Source organism: Dicentrarchus labrax, unplaced genomic scaffold (genome assembly GCF_905237075.1).
Source record: "Dicentrarchus labrax unplaced genomic scaffold, dlabrax2021, whole genome shotgun sequence".
Lineage (NCBI taxonomy): Eukaryota > Metazoa > Chordata > Actinopteri > Moronidae > Dicentrarchus > Dicentrarchus labrax.
Genome location: NW_026136724.1, coordinates 1,365,436 through 1,392,696, shown reverse-complemented (window position 1 = coordinate 1,392,696; position 27,261 = coordinate 1,365,436). Strand labels below are relative to the sequence as shown.

Below are 27,261 nucleotides of genomic sequence, written 5' to 3'. Positions count from 1 at the left end.
ATGCTACATTCACAGTTGTGACACATGTACCATATGTAAAAATAAATAGATAAATAAATAATAAATAAATTTAAAACAGGATAAAAAGTATAAAAGTTTGTAGGTACAAGAGATAAAGGTACTAACAGGAAAAGACTTGGATGAAGCTGTATCATTGTCTTATTGCCCCAAACACCCACGAGTGCCAGCAACTCCCTAAAGGACTCTGCAGCACAATTTTCAAGTTTGACCCTGGGCATCACAGTTAAGAGATAATCTATTACGTAGAAAGGTTACAAATCCTCCCCAACATTTATCAAAGAGTGACAGCTTTTTCTTAAGATTAAACATGATCTTCTCTGACGTTAAGTATGATGAGAGCTCTTCAAGCCACAAAGAAACCCCAGGGGACTCCTCATTTTTCCAGTGAATGGCTATACATTTATTAGCTGCGATCAGGGCTAGTCTGATAAAGCGAGTATTACCTCTCGCATTGATTGGTAAAACTGATAGATCCCCCAATAGTGTCAGTCGTGGGTTGGTTGGGATTTCCACCCCCACAATTGTTTTAACTATGTCCAAGATGGATCTCCTGTACTGCTACAGACTTCTACATGTCCAGAACATATGTAGAAGAGTACCTGCTTCAGTCTTACATCTGGGACAGTATTCCGAGTAGCTACTACTGATCCTATGAAGGCGCTGAGGTGTCAGATAAACCCTGTGAATAAGATTAAACTGCAAGAGTTTGTGTCTACTGTTGTAGGAGAATGATTTAGAGCTCTTACAAATCTCCTCTCATCCAAAGTCCTCGAAAGCATAATCAATGTCCATTTCCCACTTAACTTTCACATTAAGAGTTTTGTTTTCTGCCAGGCTCATGAATCTGTTATAAGAAGCCTTTAGGATTATGCTTGTCTTGTATCATACTCTCTATTTGAAAATCCTCTAAAGAGGTAAGTTTCCCACCCTGCTGCACTCTAATATAGTCTCTAACTTGTAGAAACTTAAAAAAGTGTGCCGAGGGGAGCCCAAAAGAGGTTCTCAGTTGTTCAAAGGATTTCCGATTATCGAGCTCATATAGATATCCAAATGTACATATGCCTCTGTTATACCAGTATCTGGTAATGCCATCTCTCAGTACCCCAGGTAGAACAGGATTAAAATGAAATGGAGTAGACCTATATATTGCGCGGACACTTTGGAACTGTGTGTTTTATCATTGGGTTTTGAGTTACCTTTTTTTGACTGTGATAGGACTGAATAAATGGAATGCTTGACAATATTTCTGCTGTATGAGATTGTTCGACCTGTTTCCAGACTGGAGGATGCTCTAAATTTTTTATCCAAGTCCAAACAGCTCTGGATTGAGCAGCCAAATAATATAATTGAAAGTCAGGCAGGTTTAGACCTCCTTGTTCAGTGGGGCGACAGAGGGTTTTGAGTTTTACTCTGGAAACTTTACCATTCCACAAGAATCTAGAAATCAGTCTGTCCAGATTTTTAAAAAAGGTTTTGGGGATTGGAGTTGCTAGCGCTTGAAATAGGTAAAGAAATTTAGGTAGAACATTCATTTTTATACAGTTTATTCGTCCAATTAGGGATATAGGAAGAGACTTCCACCTTTCCAAATCTGCTTCCACTTTTTTGAGCAGGGGTTCATAGTTGAGAGAATAAATCTGATGTAATTGATTGGGTACCTGTACACCAAGATAACAGAGCTTATAGGGTTCCCAATGAAAATAAATGTTTCCCTTTGATAATCCTTGGGCAGCTGGGTTTAGAGGCATTACCATACTTTTATGTTTGTTTATTTTGTACCCAGAAATGCAGCTATATTCATCTAACAGGGTGCAGAGGGCGAGGAGAGATGACGCCACATTAGTCAAGTACAGTATAATGTCATCAGCATATAGCGAGATGATATGTTTTTCATTTTCAACCATAATGCCCTCTATAGCAGGGTGTGTTCTAATAGCAATTGCGAGCGGCTCAACCGCCAGCGCGAAGAGGAGCGGAGACAGGGGACAGCCCTGGCGCGTGCCCCGTGAGAGAGGGAAGAGAGATGAGGTATCAGTATTTGTTCGAATCATCGCCGATGGGTTGAGATATAGCATCTGTATCATTCGTATCAAGTTTGGGCCAAAGTTAAATTTTTGTAAAACTGTGAAAAGAAAGGGCCATTCTAAACAATCAAATGCCTTTTCGGCGTCTAAGGAAAGGGCAATGACAGGCATGTTAATTTGTTCTGCACAGTGAATAATATTAAGGAACCTACGAATGTTATCAGAGGTGTTTATCCAGACTTATAAAAAACTCTATAATACTCAACACGTTTTATGCTTGGCAGGAATCTCACTCACTTTTAGATCTAAATATCTAATTTCTCAGGAATACTCCTTTATAAGGCAACCCTAACCTTTCAGGCCACATTGCTGATGCAATGTTACAAAGTTGGAAGGACAAAGAAATTCACGCAGCTGAAAATCTATGCATAAATGATAAATTTGCAACCTTCCAACAACTAACTGAAAAATTTAACCGTCCTAAACACGATTTTTTTCAAATTCCTTCAAATTAGACAATGGGTTCAAAAATACCTGTACAATAGGTCATGTACAATAACTAGAGGATTAACATCCTCTATATATGGTATCATCAATGGCAAATCTCCTGCCTATTAAAAAACATCCATAAAGGCAAAATGGGAAACAGATAGGGGTTTTGTTTATGGTGAGGAGGACTAGAGTCATCTGCTGGAGCAGGCTCAGACTGTATTCATTTCAATTCAACATACTCCATAGAACATATTCCTCCCCTCAGGTTACATAAAATCGGCAGCAACATTTCCCCTATGTGTCAGAGATGCATATCCTGCATATGCTGTAGAATAGCCCGATTTATAGAGGAATTTTGAAAAAGTAGTATTGCATTAACCTCAAAGATAATAAGCTCTCAAATTGAGCAGGATCCAAAACTATGGATATTAAGGGACATGAGATCTGTTAATCTGAACTCTTACAAGAAGTATTTTATTTTACTTGCTAGCACTGCAGCGAATAACTGCATTCTAACCAATTGGAAATCTGAAGATTCACCATGACTAAGGCACTGGATTAATGAGCTTGTGTCTTACTGCACACCTGAAAAGATATTGTATAATGTAAGAAAGAAACCTAAACATTTCAGAACATGTGGGGACCCTTTATCAGCTTTCTGCCCTCTTTGAAAATAACAGACTTCCAACGTGTATCCCTTCCTGGACCAACTTCAGCTTAACCTTTTAATACAGCCCTCATCGATGTACATCCATGTGAACATTTGGCGTATGTGTATATATACATAACTGGTGTGTGTTTGTATATACTGTAAGTGAAAGTAAATAGAGAGCCATACAAGCGAGATGGGTGGGAGGGTGGGATTGGGTTGTGATTGAATTTGATAGTTGATGCTGCATTCTCATTTCTTACACTGCAAATGTTCAGTATAATATACTTATTAAATACATTTATTCCATTTATTTAGGGCCTGAGCACTGACCTTGCAAAGGCCCTATTGTAATTGAAGGAATTCTTCTTTTTGTTTTTCCTCCCAAACAAACACATATTTGGAGGCTTTCCCATGCTCGAAAACTCATGAAACACGGCGCACATGTCAGTCGTGGCGAAAATTTTCATATTTTCTAGGGGTCCACTATGAGCATGGCAAAATTGCCCCTCAGGGGCCCATAAACTGTACCACTCGGGGCCCCTTTCACCGATATGCATAAAAATCGGCACATGCATAGATCTTATGCAGACAAACAAAAAGTCCAAACCCAACAGGAAGTCGGCCAATTTGGCGGCCATTTCTGGCAATTTGCACACGTTGTATTGGAACAAACTCCTCCTAGGGAATTGATCTAAAGACATTCACAATTAAAAGTTGTGCTATTTACGACATTCCGTCGAACGGCGTGCCTGTGGCGTGGAGTTTCAGCGACTCACCATGAAAGAGGGATTTGTCTTATCTTCTGCGTACATGATCCGATCTTAATGAAACTTCACGTTTGATAAGAGTCCCGCCCTGAACACGTCGGTGACAATATTCAGTAATAGTGAGAGCGCCACCTAGTGGTGAAAGGAAATGTCATTTTTTATACTTATACTTATACTTTTTATATTCAAAACTAGCTGAAATCTAGTCAGGAAATGCAAAACTTGTTGTTGATGATATTTCATGATTGTAGTGAGTTTTTGTTAAAGGGTGTGTCCGTTGCGTGGTGTCAAATTTTGATGTACTGCCAGAACACACAAAGTTGCTATAACTTGAGTGTACATCGTCCAATCGGCTCCAGACTTTGCTTGCCTGATAAGTTTCCCGCCCTGAACACATCTATGTGATATTGTTCACTAATAGTGATAGCTCCACCTAATGTTGAAAGAAAGTGTAATTTCTATACTTTTATTTATATCTTCCAGCAGATTGACCAGATCCAGCTGAAATTCTGTCAGAAGTTCCTTAGGACAATGATGATGACATCTTATGAATCTTAAGAATTCTTGTGGAACCATGTTGCCATGGCGAATATCTGCTTTTCTGTTGAAATGAAAATTGGCACGCATGCGTATCATGATCGGACAAGCAAAAAAGCCTCTTGGACCCATAACTCAAACCCAACATGAAGTCAGCCATTTTGAATATTGTGGTCTTTTTTTAGGGAATATATCGGATCAATCTCAAAATTGGTCAATACAATCAAAACAAACTGCAGGTAAAAAGTTGTGCTATTTGTGACTCTATGTCAAACGACGTGCCCGTGGCGTGGCGTCAAATTTCGACGATTCACCACAAAACAGATAATACTAATATAGTAGCTTTACAAGAAGTCTTTGTGCGCGTGTGTGTGTAATACTGAACTACAATGTCCAATCTCCTGTAAACTTCATATATTCTGTAACAGTCTTACCCTGAACACGTCCTCATAACTTCAGTGTACATGGTCCAATCTCAGTGAAACTTAACATGTTTGATAAGAGTCCCGCCCTGAACACGTCTACATGACAATATTCAGACATAGTGATAGATTTGTTGGAGTTAGCTCCCCCAGTGCAATACCACAGCAGCTCGCCATCAGCAACCCCCCTCCAATATGACTGTGCTCTGCCTTGTGCTACTTCATGGCACCCTGAGTCTCCGTCCCTGCTTGTCTTATTTACCTTTAAATATGCAGTTCTAATATAAACAAATGCTATTTTTGTTATTTTGAATGTAACGCCAGTCATTATGTTGTCTTTTTTATTTACTCATGTCTGGTGGCTGGATACCGGTTGGTAACACAGTGATGTAGTGCAGGGTACACAGGCATACAGAATATATATACCTACTCAGTGCGCTAACTATACCAAGGTTTTTGGGGGAGCTCCCCTTTTCTTATGAGGGGAGGTGCTTGACTGATTGACTCACAGTTTGCCGATTACAAAACAGAGATATGGATAATGGCAATTTGGCACGCAGTGGGACCAAGAAAGTTATTTTTTTTCTGATACCTGAGTTAAAATGTGTGAGTTCTATGATATTGTGCTGCAATGCTTCAATGGTATAGCATACAGAATAGCATGTCAGTAGTGAATTAGTGATGAAACACCCTCATGCATGAATCATACATCAATAATAGCTTTACGCATGAACCATGATGATAAAGATTCAGAAAAATAGAAATGCATGGGAAAAATAAGATATTGGCAATATTTGTTTTATTTAAATTTTCACAAATCATGTTTTCACGGGAGCTTATATCTTATTAAGAGGAGCCTAGCTCCCTCTGGCTCTCCTGTAGTCTGCACACTATACCCACTTACTTTTCAGTTAGCATTGGGTATGCCCAGTTTTTTCTAGGGTGGCGAAGGCATGACATAGTCCAATTTTCATGAGTGGATGGAGTTAGGAATAAGTAATACTTCACTCAAAAAGCATAAAAGCAACTACATGGTGTCTCATCCTTATGTGGGCCAGTATTGATGCTAAACCTGCACCTCTTTTGTGGCTAATGTTAATTTAATGATTCTTAATACCTAAAGTCAGGCAGCAGAAGTTCAGTGACAATTTGCAAATACTATTGGATTTTATTGTGAAATTTGGGTGAACTATGATAGTATTCTAACATGTCTCTGTTTATTACACAGGGCACAAATTAAGTATAGCCTGTAATAATGTTAAAAACTGTCATTTTGATCAAGAAAAACTGGCCCAGTGTCTGGAGGGTTTCATAATATCATATAATCTTTGATTCACAATTTTGCATTAGATTTTTATTCATGTTTCATTGAAATTACACAAATCATACATGAATGTCCAGTGTTTAAAGCTGTAGTTTCTCTTTGATTGCTGTTTCCATCTTCCACTTGCCACAGGCCACTGTCTTTTATTTCCTGTCCAGAGTCAGAGAGAATGAGAGCCTATTACCATAGTCCCAGCTCTTTGACTGCTGCTGTTCTCGTTTTATATTCTGACTAAATGAATAGGCACTTGAATTAAGTAATCTCCATTAACTCTCCGTGGAGTAATAAGAAGGGTCAATACTCTTTGGCCCAGCTATTCTTTAGATTTGGAGGGCTCCCTTCTGACCTATTACAGAAGGTGATTCTCTCTTTTGAAGAAAGATGTCTCTGGAACTTAGTTCTGCCACTTCTTTTCCTGCCAAAAGACAAAATTGGCCTGCAGGGGAGAGGAAAAGTTGTCATTAAAATTACGTATCCCCTGACCCCACTTGAAGGTCGTATACTGGCAGCAATTACTGAGTGTGTCTTTAAGGAGAGGCTTTGCTGGTCGTTAGTGTAGACAGTCCCCTGGCTTATCCCCCTGGGGGAGAAGTGTATGTGTGTGTGTGTGTGTGTGTGTGTGTGAGTGAGAGAGAGAGAGAGAGAGAGAGAGAGAGAGAGAGAGAGAAAGAGAGAGAGAAAATGTGTGTGTGTGTGTGTGTGTGTGTGTGTGTGTGTGTGTGTGTGTGTGTAAGGGACTAGAGGACTAGAGTGCAGTATCCAATCCTTAAGCCCCTGGATGGCCTGTGAGGACTCCACTATAGAAGGAGAGTGATAGCAGTGAGGGACTGGAGTGTCCTCTAGTAAATGTCAGAGCCCTCAGTGACGAGATTCTCCTAGAGAAACAGAGATCTGAAATGTTACTGACGGGACAAACCACTCACAGTCACATCCGGTAACCGTGTCAGCTTGATATCACTAGTCTGTGCTCCCTCAACCTATAGCCAGTCATGAAAACCTTTATATCATCTGTTCTAAACCTGTAAGGTGTTTCTTTAGAAAATTATTGCAAAAGTTAGGTAAATGAAAGAGAAGAAAGGTATAACTTCAAGGAAATAATAGGAATGGCGATACTTTGGGTGTGCATCTCTCCCTTCTAAGACAATCAGATACGTATCTAGATACATGGAATACGATACGCTTCAGGGACGATGCATTTTAATATGAAACTATTCTGTATAATTCGATAAAGTCTGATACAGTTCAATTCAATTCAATTCAATTTTATTTGTACAGCAACAATTCATAACAGAAGTTATCTCAGGACACTTTTCAAATAGAGCAGGTCTAGACTGAACTCCTTATAACATTACACAGTTCTTAACATTTGTTTGATGTAGACATTTATTTCCCATTCTAAATTAAAATAAGCCAACACAATAAAAGTGAAATTGCTTACCTTCAAGTACATATATTTTATAAAATACAAGGTAATCCCAAGTATTTTTTTTTTATTGCATGGTAAAAAATGGAAGACAAATGTCTCATTTCAGAAGTACATCGGTCCGTGTATGTTTTGGTCATTGGATTTTCCTTTCAGAAACGGGTATTAAAAAACAGAAAACGAGTGGTTATTTGATTTTCGTTTTAAAATACAAAAATTAAAATTGAAATACAAGGCGTTTTTCTTTTTCATGGTCAGAAAGGGTATGAGCGAAATTAAAAAAATTATTCGATTTTCATTTTCTATTTCATATAACAAAAAATAAAATCACTAGAAAACAGAAACAGAAAAAAGACCTGTTTTTTCATATTCTGAGACCGGATGTTGTCATTTACAGGACGGTGCTGTGGAGAAGAAACAGTAGGCTAGTAGACTGCGGTCAATCCAGCCGTGAGTCCGATCTCCGTGGTCAAATCAGCCGCACTTAAATTTAGAGGGTACAGTAAAAATGCTTGATATTAAGTATGTTTGTAGTCTCATATGTGTAAAAGTCAAATATACCATCAGTAGCCAGGAAACACTGAGCAATATGTTTTTACAGAACCTCAAATATGGTCAAATATGCAATCTCTGGAGGCATAAATATGAGACTTTTATTTTGGCATTTCTCCAAACTGGTGCAGTAAAGATACTTGATATAAAGTGTTTTTTTATTCATCACGGGCGCATAAAACACTTTAATGTAACATATTTTAATTATAGCTTACTGTTCTAAATACCTTTATTTTGAAAACCTATATACGCTGTTTCTCCGCATTTACCATAATGCTGAGAATACTCGTACACTCTAAATTTAAGTGCGGCTGATTTGACCTTGTATTTCAATTATAATTTTTGTATTTTTAAACGAAAATCAAATAACGACTCATTTTCTGTTTTTTAATACCCGTTTCTGAAAGGAAAATCCAATGACCAAAACATACACGGACCTACATCTCATCGTGTACTGCTTTTCCAATAGACACAGACAAAAAAAAAATTCTGCCGTGATTACCTTAGACCTCACTGATTTATAACTAAGTTGTGGCTGGAAAGTTTTTAATATCCGTGTCTTGGACATTCTTGCTTGTGCCAGCTGCATTAGCATACACAGACTCCTTGTTGCATGCATAGGTGTCACCATGTTTTCCCACCAGTTGAGTGTTAGGATTTTTCGTGCTACCGTTGTACTTAATTACTGTCCAACAGATCTTTCAAATGGCTAGACAAGTAAATCTTGTCGTGAGACGCTCATGTTGACCTTTTACCTTTCAAGAGAGTGGAGACGCTGTTAGCAGCAAAGCTTCAGTCAACTGATTCATAACTTTAGAATCAGACCATCGACTGGTTCCTGGTACATTTAGTTCGATCCAGGGGTCCACCTACCAATGTATTTGTATGTATAATGTTAAAACCAAATTCCAATTCGTATCTATAAATCTTTACACCCCTAGTAACATATGTTACTCAGAGTGTTAGCCAGCACATGTAACTTGGAGAAATAGGATATTCTTATACGTATTGGTGGCAACAACTACTCAGGACTGAGAGAGAGAGAGATTACTCAAAGAGGAAAAACTGACATTGGACGAGTGTCTACAGTTGTTTTGAGAAATCAGCAAAACCATTGAAGGAAATACGGTGGAGAAAATTGTGAAATGAAACAAAGAGCAAGGCATGATAAAAACCCAGTGTCTGGCATGTTCTGTGGGAATATACAAATGAAAGGAACAAGAGCAAAAGTACAGCTTTTGTAAAGTGCTGCAATGACAGGGATAAAGAAAATACTTTGCAGTCAAATGCAAATCCAAACTGGAGAAACAGAAAGGAGGAAAACAGGTGCACAATGTGACTGAACAGGACAGCAATGATTATGAGGACATCATGAGTGTCACTACAACAGAAATACTGACGAAGATAAGGTATCAAGGCCAGAGATGACAAAGCCAAGAACTGACAGCTTTTTCCAAAGAGCTAGAGAAGTTTCAAATATTTGTAATATCATCTCCATAAATCTATTAATTCCAGACACAAAGAAAGTGCTGGTGTATCTCTGTTATGTAGTCAGCATCACTGGGCAAATATGCCTTAAAAACCTTTTAGCATATCGTAATTCAAGCTGTCAAAACTAGACTTCTACACCTCTTCTTGGCTCTGTTTTCAGGATTTTGGAAATGTAGCCTGTGACAGATGACTACGGCCAATCACAGGTCATTTCAGAGTCATTTTGCTCCTATTGGCTATTTTATAAATGCAGATGCATGTGCATGTGTCCCTTCAGATGGTTAAAGTCTGATTTAATGGCAGAACATCCTGCAGCTAGTAATACATTTCCAATACCTCCTTAACCTACAATGGCATACAGTACAAAATATGTGAGTGAACACATCCTGGTATACCAGCCATGCGGTATCCGCTTACACAAAGCTGGACATGTGCAGTTTCTTTTTCTCAGTATTCTTTGAAAGTGCCTGTCCTTTTCCAAATAGTTTTCACCGACAACTTCCCAGATGGTTCTGTGTAATAAACCGTGTGACGCATTCAGGTTACAGGTCTCCCCTCCCGGTGAAATCAGGTCCTCCACTGTTTCTTTGCCCTTACCACTAAGGCAGATGTATGGACCATCGTCTCATGCCACTGTTAGATGCGTCACAGCTGCCTCTGAAGCCTGGGGCGCTTTGCCCTGGGTCCACGAAGCAGTGGAGAGGCATCTTTGAGAAAACGAGAAACCATCACAGCGAGGACTGAGGTCATGGAGAATGGGCCCTAAAAGGCATGAGGTTTCACAGGGCAACCAGCTTTGGTAGGAGGGTGAGAGTGATATGAGGCAGAAAGACAAATGCGTAAGGCTTTGCATTGTTTATGTTCAAAATGCACAATTGTACATCTGTAGTCCTTCACTAATTTTAACCATACTTTACTCTTTTACATCTAGTGTTCAGTTTATTTTATCAGTAAGCACAGGTGCATATGTTGGTATGTTCTACCTTCCATGATGTCTATATTAAATTAAAATTAAAGCTGCAAGCAGCGTTGGGCGGGACCTCGCACTCCACGCAACTCGGGGCGTGCTGCGGCCGCGTCGCCTGCCGTCGTAACACGTGCGGACCACAACATGAAAATCTGCCGTTAATCAGCTCAAAATCGCCACGCAGCGCTTACTTCCTGTTGCCAGTAGGTGGCGCTATCACTATGTCTGAATATTGTCATGTACACGTGTTCAGGGCGGGACTGTTATCAAGCATTTGAAGTGTGGAGCCGATTGGACAATGTACACTCAAGTTATAGCGAATTCGTGTTTTGTTGTGGTCCATCAAAATTTCCCGCCACCCCACAGAACCGCCCCCTGACCACAGTCAACACATATCATCAACAATGTGTTTTGCATTTTATAAGTAAATTTCAGCTGGATCTGATCATCCTGCAAGGAGTACAACATGAAAGTATAAAACGTGATACTTCCTGTTGCCAGTAGGTGGTGCTATCACTATGTCTGAATATTGTCATGTAGACGTGTTCAGGGTGGGACTGTTATCAAACACGTGAAGTTTCATTGAGATTGGATCATGTACGCTGAGGTTATGAGGACGTGTTCAAGGTGGGACTGTACACTGAAGATATGAGTACTATCTGTTTGATGGCCAATCGGTGGAATTCGACACGTCGTCACGGGCACACGGTTAAACATACAGTCACAAATAGCACAACTTTTGATAACCAATGTGTGTAGATTGAAGTGATCGAATTTGAAGTCAATCTAATAAAATCTGTAGGAGGAGTTAGTTAAAACAGAATCCCTTAAATGCCGGAAATAGCATCACAGTTTGACATTCGATTCAACCTGGCCAACTTTGAGGGAACGCCACGGACACACCCTTTAACGTACATGCACAAATAGCACAACTTTTAATCAGCACCATTTTTTGACTGTACTGACTAATTTTGAAGCAGATCTGATAAATTCCCTAGGAGGAGTTCGTTCAAATACAACGTGAAAAGTTTGCCGAAAGTGAAACTTTAAATCAAAATGGCCGACTTCCTGTGGGTTTTCGGCCCAAGAGGCTTTTTTGTACATCCCCGCATGTTACACGTGCGTACCGAGTTTCGTACATATCGGTGAAACGTGGCGCCGGGGCTGCTGTTTTTTTTCCTGTAGGGGGCGCTACACACACGACAAACACGATTTTTGGTATGTGAGCTTCAGGCACTACTCTACACGTGCCCTGTGAATTTCATATTCATAACTATTACGGTCTCCGCACAGTGATTTATCATGCTAAAAGAGTGCCACCTAGTGGCGTATTTTTTTTTGTCCTTTTTAAGTGAGCCTCATGGAGCCATGGGGAAGCATCGTACAAAGTTTCATCTTAATCACATATACCGTTGTCAAGATATAAACTTCTTCATTTTAAAGAGCGCCACCTAGTGGAAATGGCCTGAAATTGTGCACAATGCTTAAGGAAGACATGTGGAACTATGCACCCAAGCTTGGTGTCAATCGGACATACCAAGGAAGTGCTAATTTTATAGCGTGTTTATTGTTTGAAATTTCAAAAATGTTCAAATTACTTTTTTTGCCAGGGTGGTCCCCAGGTGCTAGGTGAAAAATTTTGTGCGAATCAGACAAAGCGTGTAGGAGGAACACGAAAAAGTATTTTAAGGACATTTCGTGCTCTAACAAAAAAAAATTACAGGCGGAAGTGGGCGGGGCCTATATAGGAAGATTCAGCTCCATTCACCGAACGCGTGGATATAAGTTTTTTGAATGCGTGACAAACTATGCAGAAGTTATTAGCCTAAATGCATTTTTTATGATAGTAGCGCCACCTAGTGGCAGACCCGAAGGCGACACATCTAATATCCCCATTTTCACCAGGTCTGACCACTTTGCCAAATAAAATTGACTTTTCGTATATGTTCAGGGGGGCAAAATCGCAGTCAATGGGGGCTAAAAATAATAATAAGAAACGAAGCAAAAACAATAGGGACCTTGCCGGTCGCTGGCTCGGTCCCTAATAAATGACATATCACATTTGGTGCTCTAGTGACTAGCCTATTTCTTGCAGAAAGATTTGTACAACCAACTTGAGCCAACTACAGTGTGTGTGTTCATGGTAATTAAGGAGTCACCCTGTGCTACATGGTGTGTCTTACTAATGAGTTTATTAGTTTTTGGACATCAATAGAGCTGCACGGGTCTCCATGGCGACGGCGAGTCGCATTGTTTATACCCCCGACCAGATGATCACCCTGAGGCACCCTAGCATCCTGACTGGAGAGAGACCCTCCATACCGGAGGAGCTGAGGAGGAGACGGCGAGGCTGCAGAGCGGGGGGTTAAACGGAGGATGAAGAAGAGGAGCTTTAAACCCTACAAACGTGGCTACACGAGCAGATACCGGACTACAACGTCACCATTCCCGGCTTCCAGATGGTTCGAGCCGACAGGGACACCACCGCGACCGGCATAAAGAAAGGAGGGGGACTGTCCGTGCTCATAAACAACAGGTGGTGTAACGCCGGGCACGACTGTGAGAAAGAGCGTCGCTGTCGGACTTCGTCCATGTTGTCTGCCACGGGAACTTTCCAGTGTTGTCGCCATCACTGTCTATGTTCCTCACAGTGGTCTTCATCATCACCATCACGGTTTACATTTATGATGTCTTATTTATTCTCCTGTACAGCACTTTGGTCAACTTTGGTTGTTTTTACAAATAAACAAATAAAGTTGGATTGGATTGGATTGGATTGTGTGGTGACAACAGGAGAACTATAAAATACAAGCCTCCTGAAGTGCTAGACCTCAAGGGCAGAAAAACACACCTTAATGTTCCCATGAAACATATATCTATCATATTTATGTGTTTCCTTTAAAAAAAAGGCAGCTAGGGAGGGTTTTATATATATTGATTGGCATTTATAGCAGCCAGTACTGTTGTGCGTACACCCACACTGCTACGCATGAGCTAGTGTCAGTAGCTACCTTCCAGTGAACACAGCCAGACCTGGGACTGGACACAATCTCTGTGACTGATGGTGGCATCCCAGGGCTGACTCAGTTAGGTTAGCTGCACAGCTAACTGAGCTAACGGCAGTTAGTGGTTCTGCTTTTGAGGAAGATTTCCATCAGGAAACTGTATAAATTACCTCGGCTGCTGAGCTTGGTTATTTTTTCCACTAACGGCAGCTACCGTTAGCAACAGGTGATTAGCAGTTAGCTACTTTAGCAAATAGTTAAAGCTATCAGTCCATCAGAAAAGTAATCAGAGGGAAAAGCCGAAAATATTTTCTCCATAAAATATGATCCAGTTTCACCAAAATAACTGAAGTTATAAAGTTGTGCTTTTGTACAGTAATCAGTGAGGCCCAGCCATATATGTATGTAAAATACAGACTCTCAGAAACACTCCGCTCCAGGGGTGTCGTAAGAGAGAAAATGTTTTATTGGACGCAAAATTAGTATATGCCACCCCAAGTGCAGGATGATATGGTGGCCGACAAGGGCAAACGCGCTGCAAACGGCAAAACGCTGCAAACACGGGAATGATGCAAAACCAAAAACACACAAACACATAAAAACAAATGCAACAGAAAAATGCTGCAATCACAGAAACGAAGCAGAAGCAAAAACTTACAAACCCAAAACAAATGCCAAAGAAAAACGCTGCAAATACCAAAAACACACAAAACCCTAAAACAACTGCCAGATAGAAACACTGCAAATTCACTGGACAAAATGGAAGAAGAAGAAGAAGAAGAAGAAAGTTGGCTAAGTTTTGGAGAAGACAGTAAAAAGGTATGTTTTCCTTTATGTCTTTTTTAAACACTTGGCTGTAATCTTTTATAATATTATATTATTATAAAAATAATAATATAATATTATAGAAGAATATTATAATTATTATAATAATATTCTTCTTTAATATTATATTATTATAAAAATATAATAATAATAATAATATAATATAATATTATAAAAGATTACGGCCAAGTGTTTAAAAAAGACATAAAGGAAAACATACCTTTTTACTGTCTTCTCCAAAACTTAGCCAACTTTCTTCTTCTTCTTCATGTCTTCGGGTCTGGTCTCACAGGACTGGTCCATCCCTCAGGTCGGGTCCCCCTAGTGGCCTGGCGCACTCTCTTGGAGTTGTTTTGTGGGTTTGTATGTTTTTGCTTCTGCTTCTTTTCTGTGATTGCAGCATTTTTCTGTTGCTGCGTTTTTCTGCTGCATTTGTTTTATGTGTTTGTGTGTTTTTGGTTTTGAATCATTCCCGTGTTTGCAGCGTTTTGCCATTTGCGGCGCGTTTGCCCTTGTTGGCCACCGTAGGGTCATCAAAAATGTTTTATTGTTTTTCAGGAAATGACTCAAAATATCATTAACAGTACCTGAAAATACATAAGAGATGACTTTTTTAGTATTGTTGGGACAGATATTGGAGTATTATGGAGCCCCTAAAGGGACATGGGGAAAAAAAAAAAATGAAACGTTTCTAGTGCGCACTAGATACTATCTTGTGAGCACTAGATACTATCTTGTGCGCACTAGATCCCTATCTTGTGAGCACTAGATACTATCTTGTGCGCACTAGATCCCTATCTAGTATTATCTAGTGCGCACTAGATACTATCCATATTGTGGCGAATCAACACATGGCTAATTTTAATATTCAAATGAGTATTAAACTAATTTGTCTGTAACTAAAAAATAAATGTAAATTAATCTGTAACCTTTTTTGTTGCAGTCCGCATTTAAATGCCCTGTCCTGCAGCCAGACACTCATTTGTCCTCCTTTTGAGAAAATAACAAAAACAGTCTGCCTTTTGACACATTACCTTGTTAGTTTAATACTTATTGGCTTAAAATGTGTGTCAAAATAAGTAATTTCATTGGTTACATTTTCGTGTTGTGACCTATTAACACATGGCTAATTTTAATATTTAAATGAGCCATGTGCTGATTCCCCACAACACTCCATCCTATCTAGTGCGCACTAGATAAGATCTAGTGTGCACAAGATAGCACTAGATACTATCTAGTGCGCACTAGAAACGTTTCTTTTTTTTTTTTTTCATAATAGGTGATGTATAGCGCAACATAAATTTGGACTATATGCAGACTTTAAACAACAAACTGTGCTTGCTAATAGAAATGATGCATTTTATGATGTCATCAGCACACTCGAAGATCTCTGTCGTCCGGGCTAATACAAGTGCCAGTCTCATGTGCTGATGTGTCTGTTGTGGAAACACACACACCGAGGAAGGAACATTCAATATGGGTCATGCATCCAAACATGCAGAAGAATTATGTGCAGTACATCTGTGACAACATAAAGAACATTTTATCCAACACTGCTTGCTCAAGAAGAAAATACCTGATTACACCCCATCACAAATAGTTTTTTATACGTCAGTGTGAAATTGCCTTATTTTTAAAGTGCAAAAGCGTGACATTACCGTCTCCCGAAGTGCTTTCTGTTTTAGCACTCTGGCTAATTAGATGGGTGATAGGAGTGGCACTGATTGACATTATAAAAGCTGCACAATCACTCCTCACCGGTTCCCTGTAACCCTCCTCCCTCCCCTCTCTGCTCAAAGTTGCCATCAGAGGAATTATTTAAGATAAAAGACACCATGGAAAAAAAAAAGATTATCCCTTGACAGATATTATCATTACAACCCTTTATCGAAAGTGCTAACTTACTTCTCCCCCTCGTCTTTCTCCGTCTGTGCCACTCACTCTGACTCTCTTTCTCTGTCTCCCAGCGGATAGAAAAAGGCAAGGATAGAGAAAGGAGGAATAGAAGAGTGAGTGAGCTCTGTCAATTGGAGTGAGTGCACTGCTAAGTCTGGCTACACTACAAAGGTTAGCAGATCTGACTGTCAATAGTGTCTTGTGGGTGGGAGGGGGAGGAAGGAGGAGACATGGAGGTGAGGTGGGTGGGGGAAAGGGGGGCGGTCGCTTTGAGAGAAAGAGATACTTTGATATTTCGGAATGTTAGAAGGGTGAATGTGGAGAACTGGAGGTTGGGGATCTAATTACCGGGCCATAATTGGGGGCTGGGGAATAGGTTGCCGTCCTCTCAACTCGCTGCAGATCAATTATGTTAAGAGAACATCTGTAAGTAGAGCTTAATGAGGTCCATTAGAGCAACATGCGCTGCCTTCCCTAACGGTGCTTGTCAGCTTCTTGGATGAGCTGGAGTGTGCTGCTGACTGGGGACCTGGTGGAGGGGCTTAAATAGGAGAGAAGGCTCGACTCTCCGCCGTTTGTCCTCTGCCAGAGAACCAGAGAGACACACGGACTGACAGGGGAGGGAGAAGGTGAGGAAGCAGTAAGGGGGACAGAGTCGCCCTGCGAGCCCGGTCCAGTGACGCGCAGAGCCACGGGGGGGTGGGGGGAGAGACGTTGATCTGACATCCCAACAACTTGAGCAGAACTGCTCTCTAACTCCGGTTTGCCAAGTTTTGGTAAGACAAGCCGGAGTTGAGCGAGCTCTAAGAAAGTTGCCTTGTGGACACTTTGATTCAATGTTAAGAGAGCAGAGAAGATAAACGCCGCTGCAGCGACCCCGAGTATTTGTTTTGGGCATCCCTGGCTGCACTTCAAGGTACGTGTGTGTCTGGGTTGGGAATTTAACGCTTTCCACAGAGCGAGGGCTGCGCGTAAAGTGTCGAGCGAGTTTCGCTGGAAGACATAAACACAGCCAGCATGCAACTGCTGGGGACATAACAGCGACTGTCTGGTGCTTAAGCGGCTGCTGTTGAGAATGTGCTGTCGGCTTTTGGTACACGTTCCCGCTGTATTTCTTCATTAGATGCAGGGGCGGAGGGTTGGGGTCAACATAACAAGCTTCTTCTCTGTCCGTTTGTATGTATGAAGGCTGTAAGAGACTTGATCTCCACCATCCTTCACCTTCACTGCTGCTTCACTCCTGTCTCCATCTTCCGTCCATTCACGGGGAGGATGAATAACTGACGGAACGCAGCGAGTGAGGGGGGTGGAAGGGCACCGGGAGAGAGGTGGCAGCCTCACACACACTCTGCAGCAAATTGCATGATTACCAAGATAGGCCGCCTTGAAATAATTCAATCCATGACAAAACCTAATTACTGGCAGGTAATACCCTGTCAGCTTTAATGCATCTCATCACTCATAATGGCGCGGAGAGCATTTTATGACCCATCTCATTATCGCTGCATTTTAGGCTGGAGCCACATGCCAGCTATTGACTTGTGTTTCCACCTCCCACAGCCCCCCTCCCTCCCTTCCGCACCCCCAACCAGAATATTTAAGGGAATAACTTAAAAAAAACTTCGGGGCTGTGTATTGGAACCATGCACCGAGTTTGTGTGTAATAGGGAGGCATGAGAGGGGGGGCTTGGCGCCCTAACGCGTGGGCCTCACCACAGTCCAAACAGTGCCGCTAATTGATGCGGACTGGCGCAATAACAGGGCGAAGAATAATTCCGTCCTTTAATTACAGGAATTATTTAAATAAAGAGTGTGGAGAGGCGATAATCAGTCAGGGCGGCCACTGTGGAGCCCTGCTTGTGCCAGAGGAAGAGGAGTCTATGACCTCCACAAAGATTGATTTCATTGTCCATATTGGGTGGACTCTTTTTATTTTCTCAGATTAGTCCGAACTGAATGTAAAAAACATCATGGTAACCAAAAATACACGCGAAGGAGCGAACGGTTGACTGCCACTCTTTTGTGCTCACTAATTGTTTTAAGGTTCATTAATTGGGGCTCCTAATAACCTTGACAGTTAAATCTCAACCATTAAACCATCTGACTGTATGACTCAAATAAACTCATGATTTAAATCATGACTTGATTCTACAGGAGATGATTAGGGTCAAATGTGAAAAAAAAAAATGGAGTTCTGAGTTTAAGGATCTGAGTATATAGATAGATAGATAGATACTTTATAAGTCTATGACAAGTGACAAGTGACAAGAAAATAATGTGACAATAATAGTAGCCTATAGAAAAGATCAAATAAAAAACAAATAGGATAGACTATTACATAATAAATAAATAGAGATCTGACACAGTGTAATCTCTGGTGTCATTTGTGAAGGACAGATGTCAGTCAGGTGTCAGGAATTCCACATGGAAAAGGCATTCTTCATAATGTGCAGCATTATACAGGTGTTAAACTGAAATCTGTGACCCGTCAGATTCAGTGGCCAGCCCTGATATTCTTACACTAACAAACATCACTGCAGGTCACAGAATCTGATGGATCACACATTTTGTTGTAACACCAGTAACAACTTGTCCTGACATCAATGCTCTGGGAGCAGGGGCTGATCTAGAGGGCTGGCTCTCTTTTTAAAGGTAATATTACTTATTACTCCCTGCCAACAGTAATTAGTCACACTACTAGTTATATTACATTTCTGCTACTCCCCACAAAATTGGTAATTGTGTCCTTTCTAAGTAATGGAAAGTGTGTCCATCTTCCAAACCCTTTTCCTCCACGATTACAAAAATTAATCCAAGGATGTGTTTGGATTGTTGGATTTCAAATCAGGGGGGGTAACAACAAAGGTAAGGTTGTAACTAGTTAATTTTGTGGGGTAACTGTAATATTATTACTGAAATTAATGATTAATTAGTTACACTACTAGTTACTAGGGAAAGTTATTACAAGCTTACTGCCTAACACTGCAGCTGCCACTCCAGTTTGGTGCCAAATGCTTTTATTAATTTAACACATTAATTATATTAATTTTAAAAATAACATGCTAAATTAATCAAGTTATTTAATGGTGTGTGATGGACACATTTTAGTGATAGGCTTAGGTTCAATGAAAACAGACATGTATTTGAAAAAAAGTGTCAGAAGATTTGGAAATAAACTATTTATTCGATGATTTCTAATGCCACCTTAAGATATTTCTTTTCAGCGCTTTAGTAATGTGCCACGATAATGTTTTTGAGTTAAAACAATCTTCAGTTGGGGGCTTTTCCAAGCAAATTTCATATATGTGATTGTTTGTGATTCAATACGCATTTATTTAAAAAGTCTCCATGTCACCCTCGGACACCCCATGAATATTTCTTTAGATCAGCCCCTGTGTGTGTGCACTCCTAAACAACTCAACCTATCTTTCTGTCTCAACAATGTAATGAGCGTGTGCGCGCACCCGCGGCTCCAAGATTGAAGGACGTTGGGAAAAAGTGGGCGTTCCGGGGGCGCGTACGTGATACATGCCCTCAGTTATAGTGGAGCGACTGGTAATAAGTGAATGACCTTATCGTGGCGGTGTAATGTCTCACCGGTGAGGGATTTGGGGTTTGGAGATAATAAAGCTTGACTTTCCTCCTCGTCTCTCGCCACTCAGTCGCTGATGCATGCATGGGGACGCCGGCCTGAGACCCGCACACTCCCTGCATGCTCCACGGCGGGCAGATGAACACCTGTAGCTGGGTATTATCCTCCAAACTGGACGCCCTGATCCATGTGGAGCTCATTATTTCATCCTGAAGATCAACACTGCGCGACGCGCGATGCCAGTTTGGTGAACTTTTTCTGCTCAAAGGGGATCTGTAGGTAGAATCCGCTGCTGGAGTCCTGCCTTCTGCTTAACTTGTTGAGAAAGGTGAGTGAGCTGGAGACGAGCTGTCTTATTTTTTTTTGCCATTTTTGCATTTTCAAACAACAATATTGCTGCTACTTAAATGTTCTAAATGTTTAAATGTAATCATGAAAACAAGGCTTAGGTGACTCTAGATTGCATATGTTGTGAAATTTAAATGTCTGGATAAAATGTGAGAGTTCTGGATGAGCAGGATTAACGTTCAGGGAACCGTCCCTGTTGTCGTTCTGTGTGCGCGATGCCCGGTCGCGCGTCAAAGTGCTGATTAGGGAAGCAGCGTGCAGCAGGAGCCGCTGTGAGGTGGCCAGTAGGATTAGATGGTCGCTGCGCCGCGGAGGGGTAGCATCTCTTTGTCGTCCTGTCATTCGCCGCCTGCATCTCTCCGCACACACAGCTCCCCGGTCGTCGATAAACGTGCTCTTACAACGCCGTGTGACGCCCGACGGCAACGAACACCTCTCTAGCTTTCTCCGCCTGTGTTTTGTCGGCTGGTGTTTCCCCGTTTTTCTTTTCATTCCTCCTCTGGTCGCCGTGCTGGATTGTTCCCCCCTCTAACAAAGCCTGATCCCAGCCTGCCTGTAGACAGCTGCTGTCCGGACCAGGCGGCTCCGGGTTGCATGGTGGTGCTTCGGCTGCTTCAGCGGTTCAACAAATGCAGAAAAGGGAGAAAAGTTTCGGTAAGATGTTTACTTCGGCATGTATGAATGGCACGTTTCATGTGTGTTTATGGTGCTCTTCGACGGCAAGTTCCAGCATCTCTGCGTCGAAGGCGATGTGTCCAGATCTCTAACCTAATCCATTAGCCTATCTCTGTTGTTCCACCGCTCCCCGTTCATTAAGGCAGTGAGGAGATACGCTCTGGTGTAATGTTAGTGATCATACAGCTGATATGTGCACTGTGCTGCGGCTCCAGTCTCTGTTATGTGCTTGTGAACGATACATGGCAAATTGCGTCTCTGCGTTAAATCCGTTATTGGCCTTTACCGTTACTCCGCTGCCATGGCAACAGTAATTAAACTGATAGGGTGAAATGTCAGCATCTCGTTGGCAAACAGCTGGGTCTCAAATAGCAGGCTATATTCTCCGCTCCATCCCTCCGCCATCCTCCATCCGCTCTGGGCTGAAGATGATGATACATGTGGCCGGGGGACGCGCAGCAGCGGCAGCCTGGAAGAAGCGGAGGGAAGGACGGATATGAGCCGGCGCGCAAGCAAAACAGATATCATTAGGGCTCTGAGCAGCTGTGATTTTCCTTCCATTTGTGAAAATTAAGCTTTGTTCAGCCCCCCCTCACACACACACACACACACACACACACACACACACACACACACCCCTCCAACCCCGGCAATCGGAAGAGCGGAGTGGTCAAATTCCTGCCTTCTTGCTTCTCCCCCCGAGTTGATTGCTGAGTGAAAGGAGACTCGAAACTCTTCCGTCCTTTGGTTTGGTAATGAGCAGCCGGGACTTTGTAGTGTTAACGAGGCTGGACGGATCAGTGCCGCTGAACGGGCGCAGCGGAGAGCAGCCGGCCGAACAGCCGTGCGCCTCGCTCTCTAAATCCAGCCAATTAATTAACCAACAGCCCCGACGCTTTTGCTGCAACCTGTTTGATACTGTCTTTGAATGATTTCTCTCTAAATATCTATTAGTTCCTATACGATGCGTGGCAGGTGATGAAAAATGTTCTGTATGTGCAGGGACAGATGTTTAAATTAAAGGGCCAAGGCAGTTTTGCATGTTTTTGCCCATTTAATAAAACTCAGATAGAGTTTTCCTCACTGTCATTGAAACTTATTATACAAAAAAGCTTTTTTCTACTTAACGGTCTCTAGTTTGTTTTTTTACAACTTATCGTGGCGGTGCTGTTGAGTCCATCAGTGCAAATCAGGTTAGTTTTGTGTGGTCAAGTCCCTTCCAACTAGGGCTGCACGATGTGATAAAAAAAAGTCATATTTTGACAGATATTGCGATATGATTCACGATGATTGTAGAAAGCTCAGCTTAGCTTTTTTTTTTTTACATGTTTTCTTACATCTGAAGTCAAGAACAAGATTTGTAGGTCAGAGAGTCTCTGCAGAGCTACAGTACTATTATAAAGCTGTTTGTCACACAGTTGACCTTTATCAAAACATTACAGCTTCTGTAATTTGGATATTGCACTTTAGGGGCAAAGTAAGTTTTTCATTGTACGTATAAACCACTGTGTTGTACATATGACAATAAACCTCTTGAATCTTGAATATTTAGATCAAACAATAATAATAACAGTATCATTATTAATAGATGACAAGATTTTCACTGAGATACAACAACTTTTAATTCCTGTACATTAATTAAAGACAGGAAGGTGAAAGTGAAACACAACAGCCTCCTTTTACCAATGGTCAGATTGGATTTGATTTGTAATTATATATATATATATATATTTTTAAAGTGTGTCTTTTCCAGACTGAGAACTACCTGTAAAGTATTTAGCCGGGTTTCAATTGAAATTGTTAAAGGAAAGTTTCAGTATCTCAAAAAGCTAAAAGTGTACCTTAAGAAATATTGTGTGTGTGTGTGTGTGTGTGTGTGTGTGTGTGTGTGTGGTGAATGGGGGACAAAGGGGAGTGGGGGTGTGCCTCTCCTCAGGGAATGGAAGGAGAATACTAATTCCAGCCTGGTGCTATAGCCACATTGCCCCCAACCCTCCTCTCTCCTCCTCTCCCCCAGTGGGCCAACAAAGGCTCTCCACAGTCAGCTCAGGCCAAACAATACCACTGCTGCAAAGCTCCTCGTCTGTAGCCACGCCCCTTCAAACATAGAGGAGGTCAACATGGAGGAAAAAAAAGTGTCCTGGAAGAAATGTGAAACTGTGGCTTTGTGTCTGTGTGGGCTGCTCGTTGGTCTCGCAACATTTTTGTTACTGCTGGTTAGTAGAGATCTTACTGCAGAGCCCAGTCTGCTGACCACTGAACAGCCCACATTAACGTCTTCTTTGTCACAGTCAGTCCTTGGCTGTTCTACGGGGACTATAGTAACATCCATTACTCACAGCCTTAAAATCAGATTTTTAAAAGTACCCCTAGACAATTAAGACATATATACAAACAGTCTGCTTGGAACAATAATGTGTGTGTGATGGTTGTTCTGCAAAACAAAGTATAATTTCCACATCAAAATCCTTAAAAAACTATTGTATACACTCCTTCTGTTTCATTAAACAAATCCAGAATCTATGAATATGCAAATGTTGTTCATTTCTAAAGTTTTCCTGCTGGACACAAGGTGTCTCCTACTTCACTGTAAAGTCCATTCTCAGTGTAAGTGCACTGGTGTATCACACTTGTAGAAGTTGCATACTGGACCAGGATTTGACTTCTAAAGATTTGTGATCTTACTGGACTTCACACACTACACTCAATGTCAAAACCTGCTCAGAATTAGTGTGTAGCCTAGTTTCACAGCCACACAGTGATGTGACTCAAAATGCCACTGCAAAATTAATCATTTTTGTTTGTTTTCTATGATCTTCTTGTAGCTCTCTCATACTCTCTCATATATTTTTTGCAGCTCTTTGTACATGTTTAAACGTGCATACTGACTTTATGAGTATTCTCTTTTGTAGCATGAACACACTACGTACTCAGAACCTTCTCAGAATTGTTCCAGTTGCAATTGCCCATGACCTTTTACATAACATGGCTTCAGACCCACAGTTTAATATTTCAATATGTGTTTTTGTACATATGAGTGTCAAAAAGATTTATTTTCACTCTTAACATGTTGAAAATGTCAGTTGCCTACATACAGTATATGATACCTAATTTGCTGTTTAGCAGTGCAGGTTAAAATCTTTTTTGATCATTTAGAAATATAGTAGTAAATACAGTATAGATTGTTGAATGTTTATTCTCACTTTTGTCTAACTTAATTTTAGTGTCATTTTAATTGAGCTTGAATTTCTCTCGGGATAAATAAAGTATCTATCTATCTATCTATCTATCTATCTATCTATCTATCTATCTATCTATCTATTGTTTGTTTGTTTTATTAACCATATACCACCACTCTTGCTTAAGGATGGAAGAGCACAATGGAAACCAGTGAGATACTATTGTGATATCTTTGACAGTTCAGCCGAGGTGCTTTATTATTTTTACAAAACTGTAAAAAAAAAAAAAAAGCCATACATGTTAAACAGTGCTTTTACTTCATAACATTAGTTGCTGTAGCTTCATCTTAGAATTTTCTGTCTCACCATGAGGACATAGCCTCATCAGTGCACCACTGTTTGATGAGCGTTTGAAGCCTCTCTCTGTGCTTCTCCCAGGTATACAAATGCTCTCCGTCCAGCCGGACACCAAGCCAAAAGGCTGTGCCGGCTGCAACCGGAAGATCAAGGACCGCTACCTGCTGAAGGCCCTCGATAAGTACTGGCACGAGGACTGCCTCAAGTGCGCCTGCTGCGACTGCAGGTTGGGCGAGGTGGGCTCCACGCTCTACACCAAAGCCAACCTCATCCTATGCCGGAGAGACTACCTACGGTAAGAGAGACGCCATATGTGTGACGTTCAGCAAACACTGCACACCATCCAGATAAAACAATGTCTGGGTGTTTGAGAGTACACACATTTAGATCAGGTCTTAATTTACAAGAAAGTTTTTTCTTGGTTTGGACCTTTGACCTTTTTTTAAGGCCTCAAAATTTGCCACAACCCAGCAATTAGATAGTGACAAATTTGCACATAAATTATGGTCTGACATACAATTTCTAATTTTTTAATTAGTTAAATTTGTGGTGTTTTCTTGCTATTTATTGTATGTGTTTTAATTGATTTTGTTATTTAAAAAACGTCAATATAACTGCAATACATTTTGTACTGTTTTCAAAATACATAGCTGTTGTGGCACCTTTGTGTCAGGGCTGTCTGAAAATGGCAAAAACATTGTGTAGGAATTGTTGAAATCAAGATTTTAATGGATTACACACGTGGAATTTAGATTTTATCTTGAAACTTTAAAATACGACAGCTCATTACAGAACAGTAATCCAACTAATCTGTGAGGTTTTTAGTGAAACTGACAGAAACTATGAGCCTAAAACAGCATCTTGAGTAATAAATAACTGAAGTACAACAACAAACATTTTACTCAGCTTTCACTCCATTCAAGCCATGTCACTAACCCGTTCTGACATCAATAATGTGAATTATTCTCAAAAGAATCGCAACCAATAAATAACAAATATCTCAATTTACAACAGTTATTTCAGGAGAGTGGATAAGAGTAGAAGTAGATATGTGCTGATTGACAGAAATTGGTCTGTGAGCCTAATTTACAGTGAGTGGACCAACAGCATTTTATTATGACTTGATTAATTCGGATTTATATATTTTGTGATCTTTTTAATTATTTGATAAAATAAATGATTATGATTTTTTAAGTAAACATACATACATCAGTCTTAGAAGTCTTTTGTTGACATGAATTTGTACTCTGACCTCAACATGAGAAACTCTGCTTTTCTCCTCATTTCTTTCTGTTTCTGGGAGTAAAGTTGGAGCTTTTATTTGCATTTCAGCTTTGTTTTACCCGCACTGGATTGAATTTATATGCTGTAACAGAGTTCACGCACCTGTTTATTCTCTGGAATAGAATGCATCACTTTGGATTCACAGAAATAGAAGTTAAGATCCTTTTTATTTGCAGGAGTATAGTGGGTTTTGTAGTTTATCAGTGTTGTTATCAGTTAGCAGATAAAGGTATTGTCAAGTTGGTGTTAAAGGTCTGTGATCTAAATGTACAGCAAAGGTAGGCATCGCTGTTGTATATAAAATTATTACATTGGAACTGATCAATCTAATTTGATTAACATAGTCTGCAATGTTCTCTAATGCTTCAAACAGTTTACTTAACATCAGCAACATCTCATTCCACATCATCTCATTCCATTACCCCAAATTGTGTTTTTGCATTTATAAATCGCTCTAGTAATACTTGAGGGTACCATCCATATAAATAGTAATTACTGGACAAAAAGGAACTGTATCTGCAAAGATCCAATGGTATCTTATGGATTTATGGAAATGTATCCAGATCTGTATGTCATAACATATTATTTCATATCATATTATGTAAAAATAAAAATTAAATCAGTCAAGGACCATGTCTGTAATCTTCTGGACAGAGACAGTATATGTCCATATTCAGTTGTTTTACCACCATGGATACTACCGTATTTTTGTGCATTCATTACAATAATATGAGTAGGAGATGAGATTATTTCCAATATAAATCTTTTTCAAATGAACCATCTCTCTTCATTGGCAGATTATTTTAGAGCACAGCAAGTATTTTTTTTTATATGACTGGTTAAGATAGAGATTTATTTCAGTGTTGTGGTGGTCACACTGAGGCCTGCTGAGAGACAAACAGGCTGTTTCTCTCTTAGGAGGCCTCAGCCAATGGTTTAAGAGGTGTTTACATAAGGAAAAAGGTTTGTAGTTTATGGAGGCCTGGCATATGAAAAGCTTCCCACTTATTATAGGGTTATGTGTACCCCATAAGATAAAAGTATTTCTGTTTTACCTTCATTCAGTTGGTGGAAGGTTTGAGACATGCAGACCTTGATTTCTGAGAGAAAATATGTACTCCTTCACTGGCTGTTTTTTAATGTTTAATTTTTTAACTATATATTGTACTACCAGCTACTGCTGTACTGCTGACAGCACAAACACAAAGGGATGACACGTACAAGGATCAATTTAGGTTTTTAGGTTAGGTCATATTTTTATCCTCGCTGACATTGTTTAGAGCCCCAATCAGAAATATCGTTTAAAGATATAAATTACCAGACATTCTGTGGGAACAAAATCAGCATTTTGTGTGTTTCATAAAGGTCTCATGTTTTACACTTTTCTGATGTTTTATTTGAAGTTTTGACATCCATAATAAGATATAT

The 27,261-nt window shown here is 40.4% G+C and overlaps 2 protein-coding genes across 8 annotated transcripts in view; both read left to right on the top strand.

Annotated features, from left to right (window-relative positions):
* Window positions 1-27,261, top strand: part of tmem121b (transmembrane protein 121B) — a 616,846-nt gene that overhangs the window by 301,236 nt on the left and 288,349 nt on the right. The window lies entirely within an intron of this gene.
* Window positions 17,087-27,261, top strand: part of lmo3 (LIM domain only 3) — a 57,525-nt gene continuing 47,350 nt past the window's right edge. The window contains exons 1-3 of one of the 4 annotated variants that reach the window (XM_051392082.1): window positions 17,088-17,314; window positions 20,061-20,318; window positions 24,631-24,844. In XM_051392082.1, the coding sequence (XP_051248042.1) occupies window positions 24,639-24,844 (206 nt within the window). In that variant the 5' untranslated portion in view covers window positions 17,088-17,314; window positions 20,061-20,318; window positions 24,631-24,638. Of the gene's footprint in view, window positions 17,315-19,883; window positions 20,319-20,584; window positions 20,993-24,630; window positions 24,845-27,261 lie in introns of those variants that run through there. The other 3 variants (XM_051392083.1, XM_051392081.1, XM_051392080.1) reach the window with 3 other exon arrangements.